Source organism: Oncorhynchus tshawytscha, linkage group LG06 (assembly GCF_018296145.1).
Source record: "Oncorhynchus tshawytscha isolate Ot180627B linkage group LG06, Otsh_v2.0, whole genome shotgun sequence".
Lineage (NCBI taxonomy): Eukaryota > Metazoa > Chordata > Actinopteri > Salmoniformes > Salmonidae > Oncorhynchus > Oncorhynchus tshawytscha.
Window position 1 is genome coordinate 76,785,966 of NC_056434.1, and position 25,079 is coordinate 76,811,044.

General features: G+C 43.0%; 1 protein-coding gene across 2 annotated transcripts in view; it reads right to left on the reverse strand.

The window, feature by feature from the left end:
* Nucleotides 1-2,411: 2,411 nt before the first annotated feature.
* The window catches only part of LOC112253118 (pro-neuregulin-3, membrane-bound isoform), a 394,019-nt gene continuing 371,351 nt past the window's right edge, over nt 2,412-25,079 (reverse strand). For both annotated transcript variants that reach the window (XM_042323631.1, XM_024425051.2), the window contains 3 exons: nt 23,053-23,168; nt 13,852-14,037; nt 2,412-4,055 (listed from right to left, as the gene is read on the reverse strand). In XM_042323631.1, coding sequence (XP_042179565.1) covers nt 3,437-4,055; nt 13,852-14,037; nt 23,053-23,168 — 921 coding nt within the window. In that variant the 3' untranslated portion in view covers nt 2,412-3,436. The remainder of the gene's footprint in view (nt 4,056-13,851; nt 14,038-23,052; nt 23,169-25,079) is intronic.

The following is a 25,079-nucleotide window of genomic DNA, read 5'->3' on the forward strand; positions in this document are numbered from 1 at the left end:
GGATGCTAATTGCATCATGTAATTGCATGTCCATTTTGTGTTACCATTGTATAACAACTATGTAACAACCACTTGTCACATAGCTATGTATAACCATGAAAAGGCTATCGGCTCAATTATCTGTAATATTATTTGAATGACACTTGGCTGACATCAAGGTTATCAAACCTGGCCTGACATTAGAAACTAATTTAGGTATAATCCCATGCTTATCTGAAATATAGCTCTGCCCTGAATATTTGTATTACAATTGATGTAACGCTGTTTTGTTGATTGGTCATTCAACACCCTTACCTTTTGAACTCCTTCAAACCTTCATATTTGAGAGGCAATACTCAATCCAAAATGAAGTGTGACCTAGACACCTCTGGATGAATACTGGAGTAATCAGAACATCTTTTGACTGAAGATGAATTTCAGCATCAGCAATTAACACATTGGTACACTGTGCTTGATGAGCATTGCTATCTCACATCACACACACACACACACACACACACACACACACACACACACACACACACACACACACACACACACACACACACACACACACACACACACACACACACACACACACACACACACACACACACAGGTAAAAGTACAAGAATGAGCCATGGTGGATTGTTTCTTACCTTGCCCTGTCACTCTCTATGAAGGCAGATCAGCTTTACAGAGAGTTTACACATCCGCTGGCTCAGAATCGTCACCAGGGATTAACTTTTTATTCTGCCTCAACGCACAGCACTGAATAAACTTCAGACTAAGAAACACAGGCCTTTTAAAATGGAAATGAACAGTGCTGAATCATTTTCCTGCTGTGAGATTTCACCTTGGAATGCTTTTACCCCCCTCCCCACAACCCAAACTGGATTTGTCTCAGAAAAACAAACCTGACAAAGTATAATTCCCCCAAACTCTCACAACAAACTGATTACAACCCTGCATTTATCAGGGTAGAGGATAAAAGGCTCTGCATCACTGGCATTGGCTATAAACTGCTCCAGCCATTTGTGGGGATAGTAGACACTGCCACGCTCTGATGGGGTTGCTTTCCCTGGCAGTCAGAGGTCTTTGTGGATCAAGCTGGTCTCTTATCTGTCTGGCCTGTATGGTCTAACCCTGCCATCAACCAGCTAACCTCTCCACTGCTGTCTGTCCACTGTCAAGCTGAGCAAAATCTCCTACTAAGACATGGACATACAGTATGGGCCCATGTGTATATACTGCATTAACTTATATAACCACATGCATGTGAATAGTCACGCACACACAAACCCATGCACACACACACGCACAAGCACACATATACACACACACACACACTCCAATGAGCAATCTGATTTGAAAAATAAAACACGTACTCTCAGAAATCCATAAGCCTTCACATAGATTCACAAACAGACACATGTATAGACAGAAACTGGAAAAATGAGTACCTAATATAGAAAGTCTCACCCTAGTCTCACCCTAGTCTTGAGGCATTTGCAGGAAAGGTCAATGAGTTTGTTAATCATTTCAAGACAGGCGGTCATATGGCTGACCCCTTTTCACTGCTTCTTCTCTGATAAAGTTAACGGAAAGTACGTGGAGTGTAGCAGACAGTGTTCAATTACTGGCAAATGTAATGTGGTGTTCAGATGTTCAGAGTGGAAACGAGAGATGCCCGACTTAAATTGGTTTTCATAACTGCAAAAACCATTCAGCAGGGCGGATGTACAGAGAGCATGTATGATTTCCAAGACCAACAGTTGAAAATGCATTGAAAATGGTTTCAGGTAAAGTAATACGCTTTGGACGTTTACAGATAATGGCACATTTCCACTTGATGTCTGACGACCCAAATGTGACTGTTGGTCGTTGATGCATGAAGTACATCATGCAGCACGATTCATTTAGCTTGTTTGGCATCAAGTGGATATGTCCTACACATAAATAGTTAGCTTTTATCTGGAAACCTCCAATTGTTATTACTACTGCTACATTGACCTCATTGTGGAGATCATTTTAAAAAAAACTCTGAAAGGGTTGTTGGCAATATGGAGCCTTACCTCCTTATCTACCTACCAATGCCCTGGCCACCTCTATGGTCTGCTTGTAAACCTCTGATGAAAGGTTATTTGATTGTGAAATTCCAAACATTGTGAGTGAAATCAGCAACTCACTAGAGAATATTGGTGTTAATCTGAAAACAAATATTATCTGCATGCACAATTTCACAGGTTAGTGGGTGGGTGGGGTAGGGGGCAGAACCATTGAAAATGAAATAGAAAATAAAAAAAATCTGCAAAATCTCCATTATGCTTTTTTCCCCCAACATTTGGTTCTAAATTCAAAACAGAAATTGAAGTCCCCACTTCACAGGTACCACAAACACATTTTTCTTCAACCCCCCCTCTACCGTCTCCCCCCTCCCCTTCCCCAGAAAGCAGCTGATTGTTCATCACGAACAAACTGAAACTAAAAAACAGAAACTCCTCCACTCGTGCCGGCCTATTATCCTTGGTCCCTCCATCCCTGCTGTGTACCCCCAACACACCTGTACACGTCGTTGTGTGCTGAGGGAATGTGTGTGTGTGTGTACTCAGAGTTGTGTGGGGTTAGACAGAGGGGAAAAAAACACCCATGCTAAACGACTTGGTCAGCAGAGGAGGAATTCCACTCACGTACAAAAAAGGAATAAGACACCAAACTAGCCAACCGTGTTAGCATCACGCCTGTCTTATCAACCTGCTGTCCCAAGCCAGTGACAGGGTCAACCTGGGGTAGTTTATCGGCAAAAGTCTCTCTATATCATTCTGTAATTGTTCTTCAATATACTGCTGTGGTATATCCAAGGCAAGGGGGACTGTTATAATCCTTGGCTGGGTAGACTCACAATGGTAGTTGAGAGGTTGTTTTACAGTAGATACTGTTGCTGTGGCAGCCATGTTTAACTGCATCGTCGGTTCACACCAGGTAGCAAAACAGAAGGGGTAAGGGTGCATGGGGTCCACACAAACGTGCTCCAAGCCTGAAAAATGTGGAGGAGTTGTTACAAAAAAAGAAAGACGGTACATCATTCCTGTATTCCTCAACTGAACTTGGTCACCTTTTTAATTCCATATATTTATATCCATATATATTTATATATATATATTTTTTTACAATTAAAAACACCATGGAGATGACAGACTATTTGGTTTCTTTTGTCTAAGAAGCTTCTCATTTAAATAAATGCATATACATAATATCTCTCTTCATCACTCCATAGACCATCCCTCTGTTCATTCTTCCATACAGTATGCACATTGTTTATTCCATGATATTATTTTTCTCTATTCAGTTTAATCTCATCCCTTTGATGCAGAGCTCTCTACAGTCTTGACTTCAAGACACTACAGTTGTTTTACTGTAGATCCAGACAGAAAGCTAGGGCCCAGACCTCGTTGTCTCATTGGCAGGGCTGGGCTGAGTCTCTGTGAGGTTCTTTAGGGCTCATTAACTGGGTCTCAGTGGGTCCATTAGGGCTCAAACCCCCCGCTCCTCCACCATTGAGTGTCAGGAAGCACACAGTCTCTCTGGGCAGTTGAGGGGTGGCGCCGACGCTGTCTTCCTGCTTCCTGTGGGCAAGAGCCCTGAGATGCTCCTGGGCCTCCTCTAGGAGAAGGGCCACCTCGTCCTGCTGCTGGCCCCCAATAGAGGAGGAGCAGGAGGTGGAGGTGGGGTGCAGCATGATGAGGGAGTGCCCTCCTACTTCCTTACTGGGCATGGTGCTGCAGGTGGCTGAGCCAGTAGCTGTTTGCAAACAGGAGACCTCGTCCTTGTGGCCCTGGACAGAGGGGATGATAGGGATGGAGCAGGTCCGGAAAGGAGGAGGGGAAGAGCGGCTTGGACATCTGGGACGCCTGAGGCTCCAGGTGGAAGTAGAGATGTCATGGTCCAGGCCCTGGTCCAGAGGACAGCAGCGCACCTCCACCCTGCTCTCCCACGACGTCTCCACTGACATGGGGGGTTGCATATTTAGAAAGGCATCCTGTCGCGGGTCGCTCCCGGCCCTCACAATCTGGCACCTGATGAAGGGAAGAGCGAAAAGAGAGAGAGAGAGATAATTACAATTGCTGTCAATTCCCACGTGTACTCATTTCACTTCAAGAAAAGTTAATTGCTTTGAGTATCATTTTAACTCAAGCCTTTAAAGCACCTTCCCAAACAGAACAAGGGTACTCTGTGAGCCAAAATTCACCTTGGCATCTCAGAGGCATGAAGAGCACAAAAATGACAAGATGAGCTTGACATGTCTCTTTCATGTCTTTATCTAGCCGAACACTCTCACTTTGTACGAACTGGATCATGAGTTGGGAAAGTTAAGAGGGAGTTCAGACACTACATTATTGATTTGACACCTTGAAATGGGGATACTTAACTAAATGGAGCATGGCATGAATATTTAGTCCAACAAGAATATGTTTGACGCATCTGAGCATCTAGGATAATTAATGAAGTAATCAGTGATCAACAATGTCCCCATTCACTTTTAGACACGAGATAGTCCACCATTTGTTCCCGACATAGAAATTGCTTTTGTGCTTCATGAGGCACTTTCAAAGTCAAAGTGTTGTGTTGTTGATATCAAATATTGATTCTTTGCTCTCTCTTCTTTTTCTCAAAGGGATCTGGCATAAGCTACCTCACATTACAGCAACACATCCTCTCTGTAATATCAACGTCTCAATTGAGGTACAATCTAGGGCTTGGGGCTCATTATCTTTGTGTAATAATTCATAATCCCTGACAAAGGCTAGCTGCTCTTGTCGCATCAATATTTAACTTTGAGTCACTCTCTTTCTTGTAATAGCCTAATCAGAGATGTAAGCCTCCATCAAGGGGGTTTTCAAAGCTGATCATTCTCTTTTTCACTGAGGTTTTGGAATGAGCCCCAAACGAGTCACATTTAGAAAGCCATATTGGGCCTTGCTCTCCGATAACAGGGATGTCAGTTTCCTAATGCCCACAATAACAGTTGGAGCAAATCTTGTTAGATGTGGGAAATACAATCAGCCTGAAAACATCCCATGCATGCACCCAACAGTGCAAATGTACGACCATGGTGTACAGAATTAAACATTGTAATACAAAATTGCTCTGTTCATAGATTTGAGGTGAGATTATAGAAGTGTGTTGTACAGTATGTGCTGTACACATACAGTGCCATCGGAAAGTATTCAGACCCCTTTACTTTTTCCATATTTTGTAAGATGACAGCCGTATTCTAAAATGGATTAAATTGTTTTTCCCTCATCAATCAACACACAATACCATATAATGACAAAGCAAAAACAGGTTTCAATAAATATTTGCTCATTTATAAATATAAAAAAATGAAATATCACATTTAAATACGTATTCAGACCCTTTGCTCAGTACTTTGTTGAAGCACCTTAGCACCTCAGCGATTACAGCCTCGAGTCTTCTTGAGTGTGACGCCACAAGCTTGGCATATCTGTATTTTGGGAGTTTCTCACATTCCTCTCTACAGATCCTCTCAAGCTCTGCCAGGTTGAACAGGGAGCGTTGCTTCACAGCTATTTTCAGGTCTCTCCAGAGATGTTCGATTGGGTTCAGGTCTGGGCTCTGGCTGTGCGACTCAAGGACATTCAGAGACTTGTCACGAAGCCACTCCTGCTTTGTATTGGCTGTGTGTTTAGAGTTGTTGTCCTGTTGGGAGGTGAACCTTTGCCCCAGTCTGAGGTCCTGAGCACTCTGGAGCAGGTTTTCATCATGAATTTCTCAGTACTTTGCTCTGTTCATCTTTGCCTCGATTCTGACTAGTCTCCATGTCTCTGACACTGAAAAACATCCCCACAGCATGATGCTGCCACCACCATATTTCAGGTGTCATGTTTCCTCCAGACGTGAAGCTTGGCATTCAGGCCAAAGAGTTCAATCTTGGTTTCATCAGACCATAGAATCTTGTCTCTCATGATCTGAGAGTCTTTAGGTGCCTTTTGGCAACTCCAAGCTGGCTGTCATATGCCTTTTACTGAGGAGTGGCTTCCGTCTGGTCACTCAGCAGTCTTGGTGGAGTGCTGCAGAGATGGTTGTCCTTCTGGAAGGTTCTCCCATCTCCACAGAGGAACTCTAAAGCTCTGTCAGAGTGACCATCGGGTTCTTGGTCACCTCCCTAACCAAGACCTTTCTCACCCTGATTGCTCAGTTTGGCCATGCGGCCAGCTCTAGGAAGAATCTTGGTGGTTCCAAACTTCTTTCATGTAAGAATGATGGAGGCCACTGTATTCTTGGGGACCTTCAATGCTGCAGTAATGTTTTGTTACCCCTCCCCAGATCTGTGCCTCGACACAATCCTGTCTCGGATCTCCACAGACAATTCCTTCGACATCATGGCTTGGTTTTTGATCTGACATGCACTGTCAACTGTGGGACCTTACATAGACAGGCGTGTGCCTGTCCAAATCATGTCCAATCAATTGAATTTACCACAGATGGACTCCAATCAAGTAGAAACATCTCAAGGATAATCAATGGAAAAAGGATGCACCTGAGCTCAATTTCGAGTCTCATAGCAAAGGGTCTGAATACTGAATATTTTATTTTTAATACATTTGCTAAAATGTCTAAAAATCTGTTTTCGCTTTGTCATTATGGGGTATTGTAAGTAGATTGCTGAGGATTTTTTTTATTTAATCCCTTTTAGAATAAGGCTGTAATGTAACAAATGTGGAAAAAGTCAATAGGTCTGAATACTTTCCGAAGGCACTGTACATGATTGTACTTTGTATTTTAATTATCTACATTGATTTATGTAGATATCTACAGTTGAAGTCGGAAGTTTACATACACTTAGGTTGGAGTCCTTAAAACTTGTTTTTCAACCACTCCACAAATTTCTTGTCAACAAACTATAGTTTTGGCAAGTCGGTTAGGATATCTACTTTGTGCATGACAAGTAATTGTTTACAGACAGATTATTTCACTTGTATCACAATTCCAGTGGGTCAGAAGTTTACATACACTAAACTGTGCCTTTAAACAGCTTGGAAAATTCCAGAAAACGATGTCATGGTTATAGAAGCTTCTGATAGGCTAATTGACATCATTTGAGTGAATTGAAGGTGTACCTGTAGATCTATTTCAAGGCCTACCTTTCAATGCGTCTTTGCTTGACATCATGTGAAAATCAAAAAAAATCATCTAAGACCTTTGCTGCAGGAGGGACTGGTGCACTTCACTAAATAGATGGCATCAAGAGGAATGAAAATAATGTGGATATAATGAAGCAACATCTCAAGACATCCGTCAGGAAGTTAAAGCTTGGTTGCAAATGAGTCTTCCAAATGGACAATGACCCCAAGCATACTTCCAAAGATGTGGCAAAATGGCTTAAGGACAAAAAAGTCAAGGTATTGAAGTGGCCATCACAAAGCCCTGACCCCAATCCCATAGAAAATGTGTGGGCAGAACTGAAAAAGCGTGTGTGAGCAAGGAGGCCTACAAACCTGACTCAGTTACACCAGCTCTGTCAGGAGGAATGGGCCAAAATTCATCCAACTTATTGTGGGAAGCTTGTGGAAGGCTACCCAAAACGTTTCACCCAAGTTAAACAATTTAAAGGCAATGCTACCAAATATTAATTGAGTGTATGTAATCTTCTGACCTATTGGGAATGTGATGAAATAAATAAATGTGTTCTCTCTACTACTATTCTGACATTTCACATTCTTAAAATAAAGTGGTGATCCTAACTGACCTAAGACAGGGAATTTTTATTAGGATTTATTGTCAGGAATTGTCAGTGAAACACTAAGTCTAAATGTATTTTGCTAAGGTGTATGTAAACTTCCGACTTCAAATGTATATATGGATTTTATTCATGTTTAGATAATACTGTAATGTTTAATTATTGTTTATGAATGTAAATGACAAAGACACTGGGACAGTAGACATCGAACATTTAGATTTTCGTCATTTAGCAAATGCTCTTATCCAGAGTCAGAGCCTGGGATAGTAGTGATCATTTTCCAAATTGATCTGATGAATGAACACGCTATTCCAGCTGAGAAAGCTGGTGGGTGCAGCAAGGCAGGGACAGGATTGGACCATTCCTGTCAGACAAGAACATTCCAGAGAATTCTGGGACAGACTATTGGCTGGTTCATTCAGGGGTAATATCCTGAATAATTAGGAGCCCATTAAAGATAGACAGAGTAGTCTATTAGAATGTTATAGAACAGAGGAGGGTGAGGGACTTACGATCCAGTCTGGTGGGGCCAGAACAGTCAAGGTCCACCATCAATGCTTCCTTATGGAATTGACCTTGTCAGAGGTATCAATTACAGGGATAGTGACCTTGTTAGAGAAATTAATTACAGTGGTAGTGACCTTGTCAGAGGAATCAATTACAGTAATAGTGACCTTGTCAGAGGAATCAATTAAAGTAATAGTTACCTTGTCAGAAGAATCAATTACAGGAATAATGACCTTGTCATTGGAATCAATTACAGTAATAGTGACCTTGTCAGTGGAATCAATTACAGTCATAGTGACCTTGTCAGTAGAATCAATTACAGTAATAGTGACCTTGTCAGAGGAATGATATAAAGTATTAGTGACCTTGTCAGTGGAATCAATTACAGTCATAGTGACCTTGTCAGTAGAATCAATTACACTAATAGTGACCTTGTCAGTAGAATCAATTACACTAATAGTGACCTTGTCATTGGAATCAATTACAGTAATAGTGACCTTGTCAGTGGAATCAATTACAGTCATAGTGACCTTGTCAGTAGAATCAATTACAGTAATAGTGACCTTGTCAGAGGAATGATTTAAAGTATTAGTGACCTTGTCAGTGGAATCAATTACAGTCATAGTGACCTTGTCAGTAGAATCAATTACACTAATAGTGACCTTGTCAGTAGAATCAATTACAGTAATAGTGACCTTGTCAGTGGAATCATTACAGTAATAGTGACCTTGTCAGTAGAATCAATTACAGTAATAGTGACCTTGTAGTAAGGAGCCAAGTTACATCTCAGGCAGGTACTTTGATACCAGATTTATGCAGAAGTACTGTATCTCCACACACTGTCTGCAACACTTTCATCGCAATGACAGACAGGCATTTGCATAATTCAATTATACCTGTGCATTTGAGAAAGCCTTGAGAAATCTGACAGGTGTATCTAAAAATACTGGTTACAATAGAACACAAGTGGAGTTCTGTGTTGGTGTAGGCCTAAGCCATTCTGGAGAGATAACAGCAAGTTTTTCTGACAGGCACGGAATGAGAGGGATAGCACTTCTTACTGATTTTGTTTTTACTGTTGTATGCAAAACAGGTAGTTTCTACATTCCTCCTCTCTCTCTTCTCTCTCTCTACCTCCCTCTCTGCCTCTTTTTTTCTCTCACACGCTCTCGCTCATTGTGTTCTCTCATGTCACCCTTTACCGCAGTGTCTCCATGGCAACTCACTGGAATGGGGATTCTCTCTCTATGTGCTGGTTGTCTGTAAATCTGTAAATAGGTCAGTCAGTCTTTTCAACTAATCATGTGCTCCTGCCTTCAGGGCCAGCTGGAGGCTATGTCTAGCATCTGGTATGTCAGCAAAGTTAGGCCGTTCACCTGTTATTGCTTATTCTACAAGCACCTGACAGTGGTTTGCACCTAGAGTTGTAGAGTACAGGACAGACTTATATTCTTAGAATAAGGGGTTCCAAAAGGGTTCTTCCACTGTCCCCGTAGGATAATCCCTTTTGGTTTCAGGTAGAACCCTTTGGGTTCCATGTAGAACCAACCAAAATTATTTTCCCTGCAAAAATAGTTATTCAAAGGGTTCTCCTATGGGGACACCCTTTTAGGTTCTAGATAGCACCTTTTTTTCTAAGAATTTATAACATCAACCAATTAGTTGACTGGAACATTCCCTGTAACACGACAGACCTTATCCACATGTCTAAAGCACTGCCCCCTTTGTAAAAGTTCCTGCTATGCTGTTATGACATTTCAAAGTCTATAAGTATAACACTATCTATTTCATTGGCAATGATAGTGATATTTTTATTGGCTGAGTCCCCACAGAGTCTGTCTTTTTCAGTGAGTCCTGCCTGGTTTCAAGGTCTTGCTGTTCAGCTTCCCACTGAATCCCTCCACCCGTCACGCACTGACAAACTAAGAGAGAGGAAGGGCAGTGTAGGACCGTCATTAAAAAATACAATCCACCCCCGACAGGCCAAGCACTCCATTTGAGCTAACGCCATTTTACTGGAGATCATAACATAACCTCATTTTTTTTATCTTTGCTCAGCACAGTGAAAAACAAAGTGAAGGAGTAAAAACTAGAGTGCAGTGAGCCTTTCTTTTTAAAAAAAATTCTGCCTCTGAAATTTCTCCTCTTGAAATTAAGTCTAAAGCTTTGCCGAGGCAGCAGCATTCCACATTCTGGGGCTTTATTTAAGCAATAAGGCATGAGAACTCGAGAATTATTGTGTGATGACTCCGGACTAAGGGCTGTTCTTATGCCCAAGGTGAAGCCAAGGGCTGGAGAAACAGCCCTTAGGAGGGGGTTATTCTCAATGATTCCCGGGTTCGAAGGCCTTATTGCTTTATAAAATGGTTGCCAACATATACAAAAAAGATGAATGACATGTTTTCATTAAAAGCGTTATTATATTGAGTGAATTTGTTTTATTTGATCCTTCCACCATACAATATAGTCCGGGCAAAAGCCAGTTGTTAGTTCTGAAATTGCTAGCCAAATGGGCTGGTTGCTAAATATATCCATTCTATTTACAACAGACAGCAAACTATGTTTGTTTTACCTTTGTTGCTATTGACATTTCATTGAATATATTGATTATAATGATCATGATAAATTAATCCAACTGGCTCAGAGAAGCTGTTATTCTCTTCACATTCATATGCATGCACAGTGGAGATTGCAAAAAAACTGCAACATTGTTCCACAGGTCTGAGAGGCAGACAGCAAGGTTTGCAAACTCCTACCGTTGCAAATCAAATGCTAGCCTAGCAGCATTTGGAAATATTTTGTCTGGACACATTTTAACAGAAGAGATTAAGTTTATAAATCGATGGCCTACATGTAGGCTCTGCTATAAATCAATCAGCATCCAAACAACCAGTTCTATAATTAGAGAGAGAGAGAGAGAGAAGACTTGAGGAGGTAGCTAGAAAGGAAACAGGATGGAGAGAGGGAGCAAGAGAGAGAGAGAGAGAGGGCGAGAGACAAAAAGAGAGAAGTAGAGCGAGAGAGAGAGAGAGAGAGCTAAAGCAAGTGGAGGAGAGAAAGCAGACGTCGCCCTGTGGGATTTGGAGACAGTGACTCTTGTTTAAAGATTACAGGTGGACCCATAAATCAGAGATGAAAGATGTCAGAGGTGTGATGACAGAGGCAGACAGAAGGGCCACACAGCCTGGGATATATGCCTGGGATAGGAGCCTGGGATGGTAGCCTGGGATAGGCGCCTGGGATAAGAGCCTGGGTTAGGAGCCTGGGAAAGGCACATTGGATAAGAGCCTGGGATGGTATCCTGGGATAAGAGCCTGGGTTAGGACCCTGGGAAAGGCACATTGGATAAGAGCCTGGGATGGTATCCTGGGATAAGAGCCTGGGTTAGGACCCTGGGAAAGGCACATTGGATAAGAGCCTGGGATGGTATCCTGGGATAAGAGCCTGGGATAGGAGCCTGGGATAAGAGCCTGGGATGGTAGCCTGAGATAAGAGCCTGGTTTAGCTGCCTGGGATAAGAGTCTGGGATGGTAGCCTGGGTTAGGAGCCTGGGTTAGGAGCCTGGGATAGGCTCCTGGGATAAGAGCCTGGGATAGGTACCTGGGATAAGATCTGGGATTGGAGCCTGGGATAGGCTGGGCTCATTATGCAGCATTCCTCGTCTTCAAAACGGACATTGCAGTGCACTCTCTCTGTTAGAGAATAATGACCCCGAAACCACTGCAGCAAACAGAAACAGTCTGAATGTATAAGTACCTAAACTCTGGGAGTGTGGGATTGTGTAAAATCTGTTTTTCTGTGATATGTTACTATGTCAAAACAGCGTTGTTTAATCTTTTACGTTTGGAAAACTTATTGGGGGACAAACTTGTTAACCCTCGCAAGCTGCCGGCCCAGACGGCTTCCCTAGCCGCGTCCTCAGAGCAAGCACATACCAGCTGGATGGTGTGTTTACAGACATATTCAATCACTCCCTATCCCAGTCTGCTGTCCCCACATGCTTCAAGATGGCCACCATTGTTCCTGTACCCAAGAAAGCAAAGGTAACTGAACTAAATGACTATCGCCCCGTAGCACTCACTTCTGTCATCATGAAGTGCTTTGGGAGACTAGTCAAGGATCACCTCCACCTTACCTGTCACACTAGACCCACTTCAATTTGCTTACTGTCCCAATAAGTCCACAGACGATACACTCGCCATCACACTGCACACTGCCCTATCCCATTTGGACAAGAGGAATATCTATGTAAGAATGGTGTTAATTGGCTATAGCTCAGCATTCAACACCATAGTATCCTCCAAGCTCATCATTAAGCTTGAGGCTCTGGGTCTGAACCCTGCCCTGTGCAATTGGGCCTGGACTCCCTGACGGGCCGCCCCCAGGTAGTGTAGATAGGAAACAATATCTCCACTTCGCTGATCCTCAACACTAGGGCCCCACAAGGGTGCGTGCTCAGCCCTCTCCTGTACTCCCTGTTCACCCATGACTGCATGGCCATGCACTCCTCCAACTCAACCATCAAGTTTGCAGACGACACAACAGTAGTAGGCTTGATTACCAACAACATGAGTCAGCCTACAGGGAGGAGGTGAGGGCTCTGGGAGTGGTGTCAGGAAAATAACCTCTCACTCAATGTCAACAAAACATAGGAGATGATCATGGTCTTCGGAACACAGCAGAGGGAGCACACCCCTATCCACATCGACGGGACAGCAGTGGAAAAGGTGGAAAGTTTGAAGTTCCTCGGCGTACACATCACAGACAAACTGAACTGGTCCACCCACACAGACAGTGTGGTGAAGAAGGCGCAATAGCTCCTCTTCAACCTCAGGAGGCTAAAGAAATGTGGCTTGTCACCTAAAATACAATTGAGAGCATCCTGTTGGGCTATATCAGCACCTGGTACGGCAACTGCACCGCCCACAACAGCAGGGCTCTCCAGAGGGTGTTGCGGTCTGCACGACGCATCACCGGGGGTAAACTACCTGAAAAACAGCTTCTATCTCAAGGCCATCAGACTGATAAATAGCCATCACTAGCACAGAGAGGCTGCTGCCTACATACACAGACTTGAAATCATTTGCCACTTTAATAAATTGAACACGAGTCACTTTAATAATGTCACTTTAATAATGTTTACATATCTTGCATTACTCTTCTCGTATGTATATACTGTATTCTATACTATCTTCTGTATCTAAGTCTATACCACTCTGACATTGCTCATCCATATATTTATATATTCTTCATTCCATTCCTTAGATTTGTGTGTATTAGGTATTTGTTGTGAAATGGTTAGATTACATGTTAGATATTACTGCACTGTCAGAACTAGAACCACAAGCATTTAGCTCAATAACATCTGCTAAACACGTGTATGTGACTAATAACATCTGCTAAACCCGTGTATGTGACGAATAAAATTTGATTTGATGATTTGATTTGAACTTTACCAACACATTAATTCTGAGTTTGCAGAAGTAGTATTCAAGGTGAAGGACATGATGTCCACATTTTCACTATTACTGCTACTGTAAGTTGAATGACAATTGAGATGTAGTCAGTACTAATGTCTCTGATAAACCGACAGTGTAACTTACCCTCTCAATGACTCAACCTCTCTCTCAGACGACTCCAACTCCTGGAGGTGTTGGTAGGCGGGGCCAGAATGTTTGGATCCTCCATTTGGATTTAGTCTTCCCCTGGGTATAGGCAGAGTTCTACGCGGTACTGACCAATGGGTGGCTCTACTTCTCTGGTCTGGACTGTGAGACAGGGAGCCGCTTCTGAAATCAACCACAGGGAAAGGGATCAAAAGTGGATTATTCGATTTTCCGATTTGGTCACACATTATTTAGATAATCCCAAATAGATGCTCTACAGACGGTCATACTATCAACACACAGAGGTGACACGTCATTCAGGGCAGAGCCCCACCTGTTTTGAGCCCCATATCCCCCCCAAAGTGTCACATACAGTATGTCACACAATTAAAATATATATAAATATCATTGAGTTAGTAAAGCCACATACAAACAGGCAGCTCCATAATGCAGGTGTTTCAGCCTAGCTCAGTGCTTTCTGTGGTGGTGGGGCAAGCCAGCAGAAGATAGGAGCATTGCACCGTTATTGGCTCAGTGTTCTGTCACTCATGGGGACACTACGTCACCTGCCTTTAGTAAGGGTAGACATCAAGAATGTGAGCCCTTTGGGTCCTGCCATAGACTTAGATTAGAAATGCCCTTCCAAGAAGGCTCAAGGTCGTTGGCCACAGATAAAATGACGTCAAATTTCGTTATAGCTACATTAGCTTTGTGTCACGCCCTGACCTTAGAGATCCTTTTTATGTCTCTATTTGGTTTGGTCAGGGTGTGATTTGGGGTGGGTATTCTATGTTCTATTATTTGTATTTCTATGTTTTGGCTGGGTAGTGTTCTCAAGTACTTCCGGTGCCGACAGAGATGGCCGCCTCGCTTCGCGTTCCTAGGAAACTATGCAGTTTTTTGTTTTTTACGTGTTATTTCTTACGCTAGTACCCCAGGTCATCTTAGGTTTCATTACATACAGCCGAGAAGAACTACTGAATATAAGATCAGCGTCAACTCACCATCAGTACGACCAAGAATATGTTTTTCTGCGGATCCTGTGTCCTGCCTTACAACCAGTGTAACGGAGTGGATTACATGCAGCGACCCAAAAAAACGACTCAGAAAAAGAGGGAAACGAAGCGGTCTTCTGGTCAGACTCCGGAGACGGGCACATCGTGCACCACTCCCTAGCATTCTTCTCGCCAATGTCCAGTCTCTTGACAACAAGGTTGATGAAATCCGAGCAAGGAAGCATTCCAGAGGGACATCAGAGACTGCAACGTTCTCTGCTTCACGGAAACATGGCTAACCGGAGAGACGCTATCCACGCGGTGCAGCCAGCGGGTTTCTCCACGCATCGCGCCGACAGAAACGAACATCTTTCTGGTAAGAAGAGGGGCGGGGCGTATGCCTTATGACTAACGTGACATGGTGTGATGAAAGAAACATACAGGAACTCAAATCCTTCTGTTCACCTGATTTAGAATTCCTCACAATCAAATGTAGACCGCATTATCTACCAAGAGAATTCTCTTCGATTATAATCACAGCCGTATATATCCCCCCAAGCAGACACATCGATGGCTCTGAACAAACTTTATTTAACTCTCTGCAAACTGGAAACGATTTATCCGGAGGCTGCATTCATTGTAGCTGGGGATTTTAACAAGGCTAATCTGAAAACAAGACTCCCTAAATTTTATCAGCATATCGATTGCGCAACCAGGGGTGGAAAGACCCTGGATCATTGTTACTCTAACTTCCGCGACGCATATAAGGCCCTGCCCCGCCCCCTTTCGGAAAAGCTGACCACGACTCCATTTTGTTGATCCCTGCCTACAGACAGAAACTAAAACAAGAGGCTACCACGCTGAGATCTGTCCAACGCTGGTCCGACCAAGCTGACTCCACACTCCAAGACTGCTTCCATCACGTGGACTGGGAGATGTTTCGTATTGCGTCAGACAACAACATTGACGAATACGCTGATTCGGTGTGCGAGTTCATTAGAACGTGCGTTGAAGATGTCGTTCCCATAGCAACGATTAAAACATTCCCTAACCAGAAACCTTGGATTGATGGCAGCATTCGTGTGAAACTGAAGGCGCGAACCACTGCTTTTAATCAGGGCAAGGTGTCTGGTAACATGACTGAATACAAACAGTGCAGCTATTCCCTCCGCAAGGCTATCAAACAAGCTAAGCGCCAGTACAGAGACAAAGTAGAATCTCAATTCAACGGCTCAGACACAAGAGGCATGTGTCAGGGTCTACAGTCAATCACGGACTACAGGAAGAAACCCAGCCCAGTCACGGACCAGGATGTCTTGCTCCCAGGCAGACTAAATAACTTTTTTGCCCGCTTTGAGGACAATACAGTGCCACTGACACGGCCTGCAACGAAAACATGCGGTCTCTCCTTCACTGCAGCCGAAGTGAGTAAGACATTTAAACGTGTTAACCCTCGCAAGGCTGCAGGCCCAGACGGCATCCCCAGCCGCGCCCTCAGAGCATGCGCAGACCAGCTGGCCGGTGTGTTTACGGACATATTCAATCAATCCCTATACCAGTCTGCTGTTCCCACATGCTTCAAGAGGGCCACCATTGTTCCTGTTCCCAAGAAAGCTAAGGTAACTGAGCTAAACGACTACCGCCCCGTAGCACTCACATCCGTCATCATGAAGTGCTTTGAGAGACTAGTCAAGGACAATATCACCTCCACCCTACCTGACACCCTAGACCCACTCCAATTTGCTTACCGCCCAAATAGGTCCACAGACGATGCAATCTCAACCACACTGCACACTGCCCTAACCCATCTGGACAAGAGGAATACCTATGTGAGAATGCTGTTCATCGACTACAGCTCGGCATTCAACACCATAGTACCCTCCAAGCTCGTCATCAAGCTCGAGACCCTGGGTCTCGACCCCGCCCTGTGCAACTGGGTTCTGGACTTCCTGACGGGCCGCCCCCAGGTGGTGAGGGTAGGCAACAACATCTCCTCCCCGCTGATCCTCAACACTGGGGCCCCACAAGGGTGCGTTCTGAGCCCTCTCCTGTACTCCCTGTTCACCCACGACTGCGTGGCCATGCACGCCTCCAACTCAATCATCAAGTTTGCGGACGACACAACAGTGGTAGGCTTGATTACCAACAACGAAGACGGCCTACAGGGAGGAGGTGAGGGCCCTCGGAGTGTGGTGTCAGGAAAATAACGTCACACTCAACGTCAACAAAACTAAGGAGATGATTGTGGACTTCAGGAAACAGCAGAGGGAACACCCCCATCCACATCGATGGAACAGTAGTGGAGAGGGTAGCAAGTTTTAAGTTCCTCGGCATACACATCACAGACAAACTGAATTGGTCCGCTCACACAGACAGCATCGTGAGGAAGGCGCAGCAGCGCCTCTTCAACCTCAGGAGGCTGAAGAAATTCGGCTTGTCACCAAAAGCACTCACAAACTTCTACAGATGCACAATCGAGAGCATCCTGGCGGGCTGTATCACCGCCTGGTATGGCAACTGCACCGCCCTCAACCGTAAGGCTCTCCAGAGGGTAGTGAGGTCTGCACAACGCATCACCGGGGGCAAACTACCTGCCCTCCAGGACACCTACACCACCCGATGCTACAGGAAGGCCATAAAGATCATCAAGGACATCAACCACCCGAGCCACTGCCTGTTCACCCCGCTGTCATCCAGAAGGCGAGGTCAGTACAGGTGCATCAAAGCTGGGACCGAGAGACTGAAAAACAGCTTCTATCTCAAGGCCATCAGACTGTTAAACAGCCACCACTAACATTGAGTGGCCACTGCCAACACACTGTCAATGACACTGACTCTACTCCAGCCACTTTAATAATGGGAATTGATGGGAAATGATGTAAATATATCACTAGCCACTTTAAACAATGCTACCTTATATAATGTTACTTACCCTACATTATTCATCTCATATGCATACGTAGATACTGTACTCTATATCATCGACTGCATCCTTATGTAATACATGTATCACTAGCCACTTTAACTATGCCACTTGGTTTACATACTCATCTCATATGTATATACTGTACTCGATATCATCTACTGTATCTTGCCTATGCTGCTCTGTACCATCACTCATTCATATATCCTTATGTACATATTCTTTATCCCCTTACACTGTGTATAAGACAGTAGTTTTTTTGGAATTGTTAGTTAGATTACTTGTTCGTTATTACTGCATTGTCGGAACTAGAAGCACAAGCATTTCGCTACACTCGCATTAACATCTGCTAACCATGTGTATGTGACAAATAAAATTTGATTTGATTTGATTTGAATCAGGGACAGCTGTCTATCGTTGTCTCTGATTGAGAACCATACTTAGGTAGCCCTTTCCCACCTGTCTTTGTGGGAAGTTAACTTTGTTTATGGCACATAGCCTTTAGCTTCACGGTTTGTTTTGTAGTGTTTATTAATTTGTTCGGTGTCTTTTCTAATAAAAAGAATATGTACGCATACCACGCTGCACCCTGGTCCTCTTCATTCAACGGCCGTGACACTTTGATTGGACTCTTAGCTTGCAGTCATCATCATAAATCAAGTAGACAATCTACTGGCAAATCCTTTTTAATCCTTGTAATATGAAGATAAATAATGAAGATAAATTGTATCGGTGCTCATCGGCCATTGGAATTAAGCATTACACAACAAGTGGGAAATCGCAAATTCAACAATGAGTTGTTTGGAAGGAATCAGTGACAGTGGCTAACCGCAACCATTGCAACTGGGAAGTGGGGAATAAACACAGGCTGGGAAAATAAGTTTTGAACGGTCATCCAACTCGGAATTGTAAATCTTTCTCTTTTTTTGATGACAAAATTTGTCAATGAAGGACCAGGTGAGGTGAGCAACAAGGTGAGTCCAAAATGTCTTGTATGCTGCTGCATAAATGATGTAATATGCCAGGAAGATATGGTCTGTATCTAAGTCTATATGGTCATATCAGCTATGTTTTTTAAATAAAGGCAGTAAATGAGGCTGAATGAATTGTTTCGCTGCCACTCAAGGCTCCGCTGATAGCCAGGTAAGGATTCACTCCATTGTACTTAAAAGAAAGCTCTGCTGTTGGGACAGGTCTATGTAGTCTCTAACAGTTTGTGGACACTGCTTGTCACTGTTATAGTGCAATTAATGTATTGTTTAGTGTTTAGTTGTGTAGTGGCTTTGCTGGCATGCATCTAAATGTTTTGTTTTGAGTTTTCCCCACCACGATTTACATGCTAAAATCGCCACTGTCAACACAGTATCTATTTATAAGCAAATGCTTTCTAAGGTTACGGTTACGGTTACGGTTACGGTTGAAGGGAAATGGGGGATACCTCGTCAGTTGTACAACTGAATGCCTTCAACTGAAATGTGTCTTCCGCATTTAACCCAACCCCTCTGAATCAGAGAGGTGCGGGGGGTTGCCTTAATCAACATCCGGTGACTGGCCCAATGCTCTAACCACGAGGCTACCTTAGAATAAGGGTTAAGGTTATGTTTAGGTTTAGGGCTAGGGTTAGGGTTAGAATAAGGGTTAATGTTAGGATAAGGGTTAATGTTAGGTTTAGGGCAAGGGTTATTGTTAGAATAAGGGTTAACGTTAGGGTTAGGATAAGGGTTAAGGTTAGGATAAGGGTTAATGTTAGGTTTAGGGCAAGGGTTATTGTTAGAATAAGGGTTAACGTTAGGGTTAGGATAAGGGTTAAGGTTATGTTTAGGGCAAGGGTTATTGTTAGAATAAGGGTTAATGTTAGGATAAGGATTAAGGTTAGAATAAGGGTTAATGTTAGGTTTAGGGCTAGGGTTAGGGTTAGAATAGGGGTTCATGTTAGGGTTAGGATAAGGGTTAAGGTTAGGGTTAAGATAAGGGTTAATGTTAGGGTTAGGATAAGGGTTAATGTTAGGGTTAGGATAAGGGTTAATGTTAGGGTTAGGATAAGGGTTAAGGTTAGGGTTAAGATAAGGGTTAATGTCAGGTTTTAGGGCTAGCGTTAGGGTTAGAATAGGGGTTAAGGTTAGGGTTAAGATAAGGGTTAATGTTAGGGTTAAGGTAAGGGTTAATGTCAGGTTTAGAGCAAGGGTTAGGGTTAGAATAGGGGTTAATGTTAGGGTTAGGATAAGGGTTAAGGTTAGGGTTAAGATAAGGGTTAATGTTAGGGTTAGGATAAGTGTTAATGTCAGGTTTAGGGCTAGGGTTAGTGGATAGTTAGTTGAAATGTTGTTGACAGTTTTTTGAACATCTACTGCACATCTACAAACCATCTACTTGGGACTATCCAAATGAGGTGCTACCCTCTGTTGTGAACGATCACATGGCTGTGAATGAGAAGATGTACCACCAGGAGTTCCCCATCCAGAAAATGAACAACTTGAACAGTAAATTGAACATCACATAGTTACAAGGCGCTCGCTACACAGAGGGACCACATAAACTGCTAAAGACAGGCTATTGGACAAGTGTGGCTGATTGCCAATCCATCTAGGAGAAAAGGAATCGGGCCATTTCTCCAGTCAATTAAACTTGAGTTTCCCCTGTCATACAACCTTTGTGTCCCTCTGCTAACACATCTCCTGTTTCTTGCTGCAGTGTGAGTTTCTGCGTTTCTGCAGTGTGTTGACATGATTGGGGTTTGGGGTGGGAAGTCATTGATTAGTCATGTGCAGTGAGGACTTCGAAAACTTCTCTCTGTGTGCCAGATCATATCTTTATTGATTGTTTAACACCAGTATACATGAAATGCTTATAGACAAGTGAAGACTATTTGATTTGATGCTAGATAAGTCTTGTAACTAACCAGCTGCCAAAGTTGTGGGGATAGAACAAAGCGATGGCCAATAATAATAATAACAGTCATTTATTACATTTCTATAGCACTTCAAAAGCAAAAAAAACAAGCAACCTATGCAACATCATGAGTAGCCTAGCTATAGTTAGTGAGATCAACCAATACATCATCATGAGTAGCATAGCTATAGTTAGTGAGATCAACCAATACATCATCATGAGTAGCCTAGCTATAGTTAGTGAGATCAACCAATACATCATCATGAGTAGCCTAGCTATAGTTAGTGAGATCAACCAATACATCATCATGAGTAGCATAGCTATAGTTAGTGAGATCAACCAATACATCATCATGAGTAGCATAGCTATAGTTAGTGAGATCAACCAATACATCATCATGAGTAGCCTAGCTATAGTTAGTGAGATCAACCAATACATCATCATGAGTAGCATAGCTATAGTTAGCTATCTCAAACAATAGAGGCCAAGTCTTTGAGTGCATGCATCCTCCAAGATGGAGAGGGACAGTTCATGGCTTGATCAGAGGAAGGTGGTCAGGGAGATGGTTGATGAAGAGTCTGGTGATGATCTTGTACAGGGCTACTCTGGATACCAGCCTGTCATGTAGTTACTGGACCTCCTTCACAATGTATGGCATTCACTCAGGTGATGTCTCAGCATACCAGGGCGCCAGAATGCTCACCACACACAGTTCAGAGTAGTAGCTAGTCATCCTCATGATGAGCCCTCTACCTCAGCACTCCAATTCCTCTCCTCTCAAGCTTCAGGTGACTCTTCAATCTATGTTTTCAAAAGATCAGGAACCAGCAGCCAGGTGAAACAAAAAATCTGGTGCATTGTTCAGATGCATCACTCGAACAAAAACAATTAGCCAAGCCAACAACAAAAAATGACCTGCCAGTCTATCTGCAAATCTGTGGGTCAAAACCACCAGAAATATGCAATAAAACTCAAAGTTCAGAAACAAAACAGGTGATACAAAAATCCAGAATTAAAAACACTTAAACATAACAAAATATTTACAGGAGCTTTCCACTAAGGCTGCTTCTAGAGCACCATGGTAACTACAGTTCAAGGGTTCCCTCGACACAAAATCCACTCAAGAGCTTGTCAAGTTTCAAGCTATTTTGGAAACATATCTTCACTTTAATTTGCTGAAAACTTTATCCAAATCCTCCCTAAGCCAGCATAAGTGCAATCATACAAACTGACATGATCCTATAGACATCACTTATGGCAAGGGCAAGGACTGTAAGCAAACCATTTACAATCCAGCCACCAACAAAACCAGAGGGGGAATCAAATTGTTGTCGGAGCTTAACATTTAAGAAAGAAGGCGGGTGTGGATTAAGCCAAACAGACACAAAAGGATTTGGTTATCTGTAATCCCAACAAACAAACACTGGCGCAATGCAAACACACACACACACACACACACACACACACACACACACACACACACACACACACACACACACACACACACACACACACACACACTCTGACAAGGAAGTGTGGATCTCTATAGCCACCATAATGTCCTTGTAATTATGCAGGCAGGTTGGTGGCTGGGGAAATTCACAATGCTATATGAGTGAGTGTGGTTTCCCTACTCCTGAAATCATGTGAAGTCAATAGCATTCCCTGGGTCCCAGCTCACATGCAGCTCACTGAATACAAGTGGAATACGAAAGCAGGGAATACCACTGAGAAGTTAATGATGGATATCGGGCTTCTGAGTGAGAGAGATCAGCTTGACTGTGATTGGACTTCATTGTAATGCGAAGGACTAGCTGTTCCCAGAGATAGCTCTCGCTGTTCCATTACATGGGATTCACATGCCAAGGCTGTTGCCATGAAAGCCCCATAGAATCACGACTTAGAATCACATAGAATCACAATTGAATCATATGGGCTTTCAGATAATGTAAGTCCACAGAGTTATACATCTATAGCCCACAGTATATACAGTATGTGGTCTTCCAGGACGCTAATGTAATATAAAGAGTTAAGCCACAACAGAGCTTTCCATTAGCACAGCATTCTACAATGTGGAAATAAACTCATTGTAATACAGAATTGGCTCTTAAAGAACATGGCATGTGGTTGGAGTCAGATCTCTGACTCTTCACTGGCATGTTCAGCCCGGTTACAGATATGCACATTAACATGTTTATCACCAATTGTAATTAGTCTCATTCTTTGTTTAAAGCATTCAATAAATCTAAAATGATCTTAGGCTGCGCTGTAATGTGGTTAATTCAATTTCTCTCTTCACTGAGTCTCAGTGAATTACTGTAAGGGACATTGAACTTCCACAGAGAAGTGTTCATCATTCAGGCAACTGAGTTCTATGTGAGGAAATCATACCTGTATTTTTTTTCTCTGCCTGGACCTCTGGAGTTGTTGGTAGGGGTGGCGTTGCACTGGGCAAAGCTGGACTCCCAGACAGCTCCCTCATGTGGCTGGGAGGACCTCTTACAATACTGAAAAATCAACAAAGATGTAAATGTACTCATGTGCAGGTTATAACCTATAACACGGATCATATTATACGGCACATATCGATTATACAGATACTATTGCATGTTTATGCATACAATACAATTAAGTTTTAACTATGCAGATAGCTAAAGCACACATTTTCAGTATGGAATGGTCATGTTCCTTTGGAGTCACAGCTAAAGATGAATATTACTTGTATACACGACTCAGTATGCTCACACACCTTCACCCTTTGAGCGCCACAGCGTGAGGTAGACCGTTGCATGACAAGAGAAGAATGATGACAGGAATTTCAATGGCCTTCCTGCTCTTGGTCTATTCCACTCCTCCTTCCATTTTACTGTGTCAATGAGTGAGAATGGAAGAGGGTGCGAAGGAGAAGTAGAGCTATACATCTCAGAGGAGTGCAGATAGTTGATAAAGAATTGGTGTAGAGGAGCAGAGTCAGTATAATTGGACACTATTCTCGGACAGACAGCAGATTAACCCAAGGAAGTTTCTGGTACCACAATGGCATGTGCAGCACTACACCAGGAACCATGCATTAATCCAAGATAAGATGATATTAAGTAAGATTTTACTGTTGTTGTCCAAAGCCTGGAGCGTAAGCATCATTTAAAGGTAATTCCTCACACTGCAAGCCAGTACAGATAATACAGCTGTGATAATGAATTCGCTGACACAATTCAAATATAAATGGTGCCAATATGGGTGTAAGAATCAGGGTTAAATAGATGCACTCATGCATTCAACCAGGTTAACTTGTTGGCAAAGCTCATTTAACAGTAAATGCAGACAGGACTATCAAGAATTACAGAGAAAGCTATTGGAGTTGTTTCAACCAAGAACTGGATGAAGTCCTTAATGTTTAGACTACATATGCCTCTGAACCATCTTTTAACCCACTAGAGTCTAATCAAAATCCGTCAGTTTAAACTAGTGATATCAGTCCACCCCATTCCACCCCATTCTGTCGTGCTTCCCATCTGTCGTGCTTCTGTCGTGCTTCTGCATCTGCAGTGAAAGGTGGCAGCGCTAGAGCAGTCTTTGTCAGGTCGTGAGACATCCCAAAAATCCGTCTTCTCACAAAAACGTCTGTAGCGTCCAAATTATTATGTTCCCTCTATGGAAAGACGCCCACAAGCCTCACAAGACTCGTCTGAATGTCCCCTGGTACCAGTTAAACACATTCATGGAAGTATATATGGAGATAGTTTAGTGCCAAAAATGAGCAGTTAAATATGTGTAAACACTTTTTTTAAAAATCCTGATCTTTCTTATATCTCTCAGATATAGGATGGACAATTAAGAACAAACTTCCTATAGCTTTTGCGGGGGAATATCTGTTTTTCCATGTAGTGAATCTGTTATTCAATGCGTTTGTATGGGATAATAGCAGGAAGCCCAAATTCAATGTTTCAAATTCCAAATCAAATAACTAAATGATCCTTGGTATGACCTTCTTAAAACAATTCCATACGTTAGCTTAGTAGAACCCCCACATCCGGCTTAGACAGGGCATAGGGGTTTTTAAAATCTCCAGTGTGCACATTGGCATGACCAACATGAGAGACCTGTAACATGTAGGTCTACTAAAGTCACTATTAAAGAGAGCACTTGAAGTTTCTTGACTTCAAGGACCCTTTCAAAACAGTTTCTGAACAGCAAGAAAGTGACCTTCAAGAATTTCCTGCAGATCTTCTATGGCTTTCTCATTCTTTTTACATTACATATATGGTTCCTAATACTGTGCCCTCTTCCTGTCTACAGTACCCTCTTCCTGTCCATCCACGGTGCCTAATACTGTGCCCTCTTCCTGTCTATCCCCTTCCTGTCCATCTATGATGCCTAATACTGTGCCCTCTCCCTGTCTACCCTCTTCCTGTCCACTG